General features: G+C 44.1%; 1 protein-coding gene across 8 annotated transcripts in view; it reads right to left on the bottom strand.

Moving 5' to 3' along the window:
* Nucleotides 1-8,331, bottom strand: part of LOC122543789 (metastasis-associated protein MTA2-like) — a 73,712-nt gene that overhangs the window by 60,697 nt on the left and 4,684 nt on the right. For all 8 annotated transcript variants that reach the window (XR_006310133.1, XM_043682567.1, XM_043682570.1 and 5 more), the window contains one exon: nt 573-640. Coding sequence is in view for 6 of the 8 variants with exons in the window: in XM_043682567.1 (XP_043538502.1) it covers nt 573-640 (68 nt within the window). In the remaining 2 variants the exon portion in view is untranslated. Of the gene's footprint in view, nt 1-572; nt 641-8,331 lie in introns of those variants that run through there.

Genomic DNA, 8,331 nt, shown 5'->3' with positions numbered 1-8,331 from the left:
TTGTTTCCGTTAGGCAAGGAGACTAGGACCTGTGGACACAGCCTTAGAATTAGAGGGGTTAAATTCAGAACGGAAATGCGGAGACATTTCTTCAGCCAGAGAGTGGTGGGCCTGTGGAATTCATTGCCACAGAGCGCAGTGGAGGCTGGGACGCTAAATGTCTTCAAGGCAGAAATTGATAAATTCTTGATGTCACAAGGAATTAAGGGCTACGTGGAGAATGCGGGTAAGTGGAGTTGAAATGCCCATCAGCCATGATTGAATGGCGGAGTGGACTCGATGGGCCGAATGGCCTTATTTCCGCTCCTAGGCTTATGGTCTTATTAGAGTGGGGCTGTAGATTACTAATCCAGTGACATTAGCACTGACCATCACCTCTCCACAGTACAGTTGATGTCATGTATCTGTCTTTTTTTTAAAAAGGGAATGGGAATAGGTTGCCTATCAGCCCTCTGATCTGTGAAGTGATAGAGGCAGGAGACGGAAATATCCATCACCCCTACTACCACAAGGCTGATGCTCATCTCCATCAGGGTTCACAGTGCACTCATTAAAGAATATAAAGGCTGTACCTTGTTCAGTTCCTCTATCCTTCGGATAAGGTATGGATTACTGGAGGAGTTTTCAAAGTAAACATAATCTGGAAGAGACATAGAAGGACAGGATTAGAAAATGCATTGTAAGGCTGATTTTCTGTGTGTCTGCTCACAGAACAAATAGCGCTTTCAAAACTCTTGCCAGCACCTCTGCCACAGCAAAGCAAGAACAGGTTGCTGTTCTCTGATCCTAATGAGTGCCAAATTGTTGAGGGTGCATGGGCAGCCCCTGGTACTCTTGACCTTTCTTGAATGGTAAGGGCAGTGATTACACACTTGTGACCTTGCTGGAGTACACAACTCACTAATATCCGTCTGTAAAACATTGACCCATCAAGCCAAGTTCTTTTTCAATTTTCTGCTTGTTTGGACAATGTGCTGAACCTAGAGCCTGTCCATCCTCTCAACTTTGCACGGAAGATCCCATGGTCACTGCAAGGCATTTCGGCACATTCTGAGATCATGAACAGACCAGGTCATCTGTGTTGGTGATCTTGGTTAAGGTATAAATATTAGCTACAGGACTACGAGGAGAACTTAACCGTTTTCATTTTAATGGTGGCTGAGAGATCTTTTACTTCCAACTGGGGTGGCAGACGGGCTTGGGTTTAACATCACATCTGAAAGGCAGCACCTTCAAGACTGCAGCACTCCCTCAGTCAGCCTGTATTCAATGCACTAGACTCTGGAGAGGGACTTGAACTGATGATGGCTGACTCCGAGGTGAGTGCGCTACCGATTGATTCACAGCTGACATCAGGTTAACAAGTTTGCAGAATAAATTCAATCATTTAATGCCATTAAAAACAACAAGAGACAGCAAGCTGGTGCTCTAACTGCGCTTGCAGGTTCTGATTTGTAGTCCTCAAACTGGCAGAGGGGAGCTGGGAGATGGGGCTGTGGTTTGAAATGGTCCCTTAGCAGATAAAGAAGCATCTCCTACTGGTAGTAATAAATGCAGACTACACACTTCCTCCTGTTTTTATGTCAGAGGATCTGTAATTTTTAGGCAACTGATCAATAGGGACGCATCCCACCCTGCTGTAGTTCACTAGCACATAAAACAATCATGGCCTGAGTGAAAAGGGGTTTTAGGCAATACGTGGACACAGTAATGCAGCCAAACAGTAGCTTCAATTCACTGAAACAAGCTGGATTATGCTGCAGAGCTGACAATACATTACCCAAACTGACTGCATACCCAACCATACCTTCCATAGCACTTTCAATGGGGACAAAACACATTGCAAGCTATTGTACAGGCAGAAAGGGGGAAAAAGATAAGGAGGAGGAAGAAATAGAAAGAAAAAAAAAGAAAAAGTGGGATGCCCTATTCTCCAGCACATTTTGCAACATCAGGATGTCCCAAAGCAATTACAGTCAAAGAAATACTTATCACAGAAGCACAGATTTCCTAGTGTGGAAGCAGGCCATTTGGCCCATTGAGTACACACTGAACCCACGAACAGCATCCCACCCAGACGCACCTCCGTACCCCATCCCTGTAACTCTGTATTTCCCATGGCTAACTCACCTATCCACCCAGGCTGCACATCCCTAGACACTATGGACAATTTAGCACAAGCAAACCACCGAACCTGCACATCTTTGGACTGAGAGAGGAGACCAGAGCACCTGGAGGAAACCCACACAGACATGGGGAGAATGTGCGAACTCTACACAGACAGTCGCCCAAGGCCAGAATCGAATCCGGGTCCCCTGCCCTGCCAGGCAGCAGTGCTAACCACAGAGCCACCGTGCTGCCCAGAGCACTGTGCCACGTCAGAATATAGGAAAATCAGCAGCCAGTTTTTGCACAGGAAGATCAAATATTAACATAACAATGACCCAGATAATCTCCTTTTAGTGATGTTACTGAGGGATAAATATTGGCCCCAGAACTGCAGGGAGAAATCCCCCATGTTCTTCTTCAGTTGTAGCCATGGGATCTTTTCTTCCTCCCTCCCCCTACTGATTCACCCTAGATGGCAAAAGATATCACAATTTAATAGCTGAGAAATGGTGCCTCAGACAGTGCAATATGCCCGTCAGTACTGAACCCCTACAATGCCACATGCCCTCAGCACTGACCTGCCAACAGTTCTGTGCTCCCTCAGCACTGATCCTCCGACAGTGTGACCACTCCCTTAGCACTGACCCTCCGACAGTGCAGCACACCCTCAGCACTAACCGTCCGACAGTGCAGCGCACCCTCAGCACTGGCCATTGACTACATGGCATTCCTTGATACATCATTGACAGTGTTGACCTCCCTCAACGTCAACCCTCTGATAATGCTATGATCCCTCAGCATTGACCCTCTGAAGGCGCAACACTCCATCAGTAGCATATCAAGGATATCCATCTGGATTTTGTGATCATATCTCTGATGAGAGGTTTGAAACTGTGATTCAAACACAAGAGAGAGCATTATCCACTGACCTAGTTGTATGGAACATTACCAGACAAGAATGGTTAGCCAACAGAGGGTTACAAAGCTGGTTTATTTGTGGCAACAAGAGAGATGGAAAGGGAAAATGCAAGAGGGAATTTACACTGTGGTTTGTAAATCATTCAAGATCAGTCAACCTTTATGTTGGTATAGGTACATGGCACATTTATATAGTTTTAAAATCTTCTTTTGGACTAATTTACCAATATCTTAAACTGTTATTGCCAATTAACAGTGGTGTTCTAGATCAGGATTAAGTCAGACATGAAGACACAAAGCAGCTATTTTCCTGTTTCTAGATTCACAGATTGAGAAGATATATCAACGTATGAAGGACTGAAATGTTGGGATCTTTAGAGGCTGTTTGTTCTCCATTAGCCACTGTTTGTGCACCTAGCCTCATTCCATCCACACATCCCCTTCTCTATTTCTTCCTTTCTTCCTGTCCATCTGACCATCATTTACAGAACAGCATTTTACTCAATTTATGAAAAACTGAATCACAATTGAACAATCTTTTCAAAAAGATACATAAAGAGTGACAACTCCAGTTATTTCCTGCTGCATTTTTTGACCTTGTAGAGATATTGATACAGTGCAAGGAGCAGCCAAGTGCTCGTCAGTCTATAGAAACATCCAACTATAATTAGCCCCAATTCACATCACTTTCCCAGAGTATCTGAGCTTGAGCCTCTACTTACATACATATGAGCAAGGAGCAGAGTAAACCAATGGGTCCATTAAAACCTAGTCTGTCATTTGATAAGATCATGGCTGATCTGATTGTGGCCACACTATTGTTGTTTTACCTCCGTTCAACCTTAACTCTCTTTTCAATTGAGAAACTGTTTAACTCGGACTTGATTATATGCAGTGATCCTCCATTGCTCATTGCAGAAGAGAATTTCACAGAGTAACAACCATCAGACAAGAAATTTTCAACTCAGTCTTAAATGGGAGATGCCTAATTTTAAACTTGCCTCCTAGTTCCAGTTTCTTTCACAAAGAGAAACATCCTTTCAGCAGCCACTGTGTCAGGTTCCCCCAGGATCTTACCTGTTTCAATAAAACCATCCCTCATTCTTCTGAAATATAGATACAGGCTCAGCCTGTCCACACATTCCTTTTAAGATAAGTGAACCACCTTCAAACTGCTTCCAGTGCAATTACAGCCTTAAATAAGGAGCAGCCTTAAATAATCCCATACACAGTGCTCCAAATGTGGTTTCACCAATGCGGTGTACACCTTATTTTTATATTCCCCTCACAATAAATACCACCATTCCATTTACCTTTCAATGGACTTGCTGCACCTGCATACAAACCTTTGATGACTCATGTCCTACGATAGGCAGATTCCTCTCTCAATTCTGCAATTTCTCCATTTAAGTAATATATTGAATTTTTTGTTCTCCTATAAAAGTGAGGGTCACATTTCCTCACATTATACTCAATCTGTTAATTTCTTGCCCAATCACTTAACTCACCTTGACCCCTTTGTAAATTCATGCTGGACACACATCCTATTCTCTTACATATCTGTGTGTTTTACTGATTAAACTGTGGCTACCATTGATCCTAAAGTGACAGATCGGGTTGGCAATCAATCTATCTTGTAGTACCTCACATCACAATCTAAATCATTCCCCACAAGGAGCATTATGGTAGGTCAGCTTAAATACATGTTAAAAACTGATGCAAATGTCAAATGGTACCAGGGATGAGTAACTGAATTGATTCTTTAAGAGCAGACAAAATTATGGATGCTCAAGCTGTAACCTGGTGTTGATGCAGTAAATGAGAATCTATTTCCAGTAGCAGTAATGTCAGTAACCAGAGGAACATAGATTGAAGTTGATGGTCATTGGCCATTGCTCTAAACATCCCAGCCTTTCAGTCCTTTATATGCATCTCAATCTGTAAATCCAGAAATAGGAAAATAGCTGCTTTATGTCTTCATGTCTGACTAAAGCCCAAACTGGAACAGGACTGTTAGATGGCAACAACAGTTTAAGATATTGGTAAATTAGTACAAAAGTAGTTTTTAAAAGTATATAAATGTGGTTTGTGCCATGTATTTATACCAACATAAAGGTTGACTGATCTTGAAAAATGATACAGCATAATTGGCAATTGTTTGTGACACACTGAGCAAAAGGTGAAATACTTGAAAGGGCTATGGGGAAAGAATGAATGTGTGGAAGTAATTAGATGAAAAATGCTGGTACAGGTACAATGGGCCGAATAGTCTCTCTCTGTGCTGTGTAAATCTGTGACACTCAGTCTGAATATGCAAGGCAGAGAGACACTGTGCTGGAAAATGAGACAGTTCAGTTACCAATTCTTTTACACACACGCACAATATTGGAGGATCAATACTGAGATAGTGCTGCACTGCCAGAGGGTCAGAACTGAGGGAGTGCCACACAATTGAAGGGTCAGCGCTGAGGAAATGCTGCACAGTCGGAGGGTCAATATTTCATGAATTGCGTACTGTCAGAGGCTCGGTACTATTGAAGGGTTGGTATTGAGGGAGTCCTGTACAGCCACAGTTGCAGTCTTTTGAGATGAGATGGTAAACCGAGGCTTAGTTAGCTTAAATAGATCTCTTCGTCACAGAAAACTATGTCTCCTCCTGTTGTCCTGGCCAATATTTATTCCTCGCAACAAAATCTCAAGCAATAGTTTACCCACACTTTTACTTCTCCCTTTGGATTGTTATCAGAGTTAGGGTTTTGAGATGACTCACCTTTGCAGCTTGTTTATCCTCCTTACTACCACCATATTTATTTTTTACCTAGATAGGAAAATCAGGGATTAAAAAGCATCAGCAGAATTCTTAATTAAGTTATTTCCACATTGAGTTTTCTTTCAGATTTACAGGACCTATGGTACATTGCCTTTGCATTATGAGAGTTCACTCCATGATTTTCCACCAGGGAAAATCTCCTCAAGGCCAGGATCTAGCCATTTTCCAGGAGCAATGAGTAAGGAGGATAAACAAGCTGGACTCTGATAACAATCCAAATGGAGAAGCAAAAATGTGGGTGAACCATTGCTTGAGATTTTGTTGCGAGGACTAAACATTGGCCAGGATAACAGGAGGAGAGATAGTTTTCTGCGACCAAGGGATCTATTTAAGTTAACTAAGCCTTGGTTACCATCTCATTTCAAAAGACTGCACCTCTGACAGTACAGGGCTGCCTCAATACTAACCCTTCAATGACACGGAGCCTCTGACAGCATGTCATTGTCTAAATATCGACCTTCCAACTGTGCAGCGCTCCCTCAGTACTGACCCTCCGACTGTGCGGCGCTCCCTCAGCGCTGACCCTCCGACTCTGCAGGATTGACCTCTTGACAGGTCAACTCTCCCTCAGTTCTGACAGTCTGGCAGTGCGACAGTACCTCAGTACTGATCCTCTGACAATGCACCCTCCCTCAGCAGCAACTCTCTGACAATGAGGCCTTCCCTCAGCCTGGCCCAGGAAGTATGCACGGCTGATAGAAAACTCATAAGTAAATGTTAATGTCAAGATGCAAGGTTAGAGTTTGAGAAATCTGTGGCTGCTCATCCCAATCCAGTGGCCCCTATTGTTGTGTGGGCTTGCAGGTGAGTGCAAGCTCAGCCCCAATGCCCTCATGAAGTGATCAGCATGCTGTCACTCAACAAACTGGTCTGCACATGAGCAGCAGGCTCAGGGCCACGGGATAGTGTAACAAGTACTGAAATCTTAGGAGAGGAGAGCAAATAGGTGCAATAAGGAAAAGGAAGAAAACATTTCACAAGAAGTTATTTCTTGCCAGGATTCCTGATAGTAACAACTGAATTATAAAGAGCAACAAAAACACTCAATAAGTCTGTGTTCTTTTAAAAATCAGAAATGAGAGCCAACAGATAGCTGGGCTCAATGAGAACAGGTCAGCAGGACAGCCACCCACCACCATTCTAACCTCCACTGGGGAAACAGGTGTTCCAACATGCCCAGGCACACAGCGTCATACACAAAACACACACACACTTCTAACAGGACAACCATTTCACGTGCTGCAGCACAATTACAGGAAGCCCTCTTTTAGACTTCACCACTCCACAGATTGAAACCAATACACCTGCCCTGTCGCAACAGCAAGACAGCATTGCTTGTTATCACCCCTGCCACCAACAGCTCTGTCACAAGCCAACCACTCCCAAACATAACCAGCCCATTGACTGCTAAATGGATAGGGTAATAATTTGAGCTGAAGTGCTTCTATATTGCATGTATAATTTGCTGCGGGAGCCAAATGCATTCCCCTGCTCCTGCCCCTGAAACCATTTCCTCTGTCTCTCGCTCTCTCTCTCTCTCTCTCAAGGCAGTGACTCATAGCTCCTTGGGCAACACCCATTCTCCTCCAAATGACCAATCTAGTATATGTGCCTGGGATAGTCAATGCACAATTGTAAATGTGTGTATCAGTATCGTCACAGTCCGCCCCATTCCTGAAATTCACTCTTCAAACCAACTCATTTAAACTCAATTTGAACTTTTCTAAATCACTGAGATAAGCCCCAGCTGGACCATAGTGTCCCCATGCTTCAGGAAGGATGTCAAGAGCGTGGAACGATATTTACTGGAAATGGACCAGGGATAGAGTCATAGAGATGGGCGGCATGATGGCACAGTGGTTAGCACTGCTGCCTCACAGCGCCAGAGACCCGGGTTCAATTCCTGCCTCAGGCGACTGACTGTGTGGAGTTTGCACATTCTACCCTTGTCTGCATGGGTTTCCTCCGGGTGCTCTGGTTTCCTCCCACAGTCCAAAAATGTGCAGATCAGGTGAATTGACCATGCTAAATTGCCCGTAGTGTTAGGTGAAGGGGTAAATGTAGGGATATGGGTGGGTTGTGCTTCAGTGGGTCGGTGTGGACTTGTTGGGCCGAAGGGCCTGTTTCTACACTGTAAGTAATCTAAGTCTAAGATGTACAGCATGGAAACAGACCCTTTGGTCCAACCTGTTGCTGACCAAATATCCCAACCCAATCTAGTCCTACCTGCCAGCACCCGGCCCATATCCCTCCAAACCCTTCCTATTCATATACCCATCCAAATGCCTTTTAAATTGTACCAGCCTCCACCACTTCCTCTGGCAGCTCATTCCATACACGTACCACCCTCTGCGTGAAAAGGTTGCCCCTTAGGTCTCTTTCATATCTTTTCCCTCTCACCCTAAACCTATGCCCTCTAGTTCTGGACTCCCCGACCCCAGGGAAAAGACTTTGTCTATTTATCCCATCCATGC

This window comes from Chiloscyllium plagiosum, chromosome 45, assembly GCF_004010195.1.
Source record: "Chiloscyllium plagiosum isolate BGI_BamShark_2017 chromosome 45, ASM401019v2, whole genome shotgun sequence".
Classification (NCBI taxonomy): domain Eukaryota; kingdom Metazoa; phylum Chordata; class Chondrichthyes; order Orectolobiformes; family Hemiscylliidae; genus Chiloscyllium; species Chiloscyllium plagiosum.
Note: the sequence above shows the minus strand (reverse complement) of the source record. Positions and strands in the feature narration are given on the sequence as shown.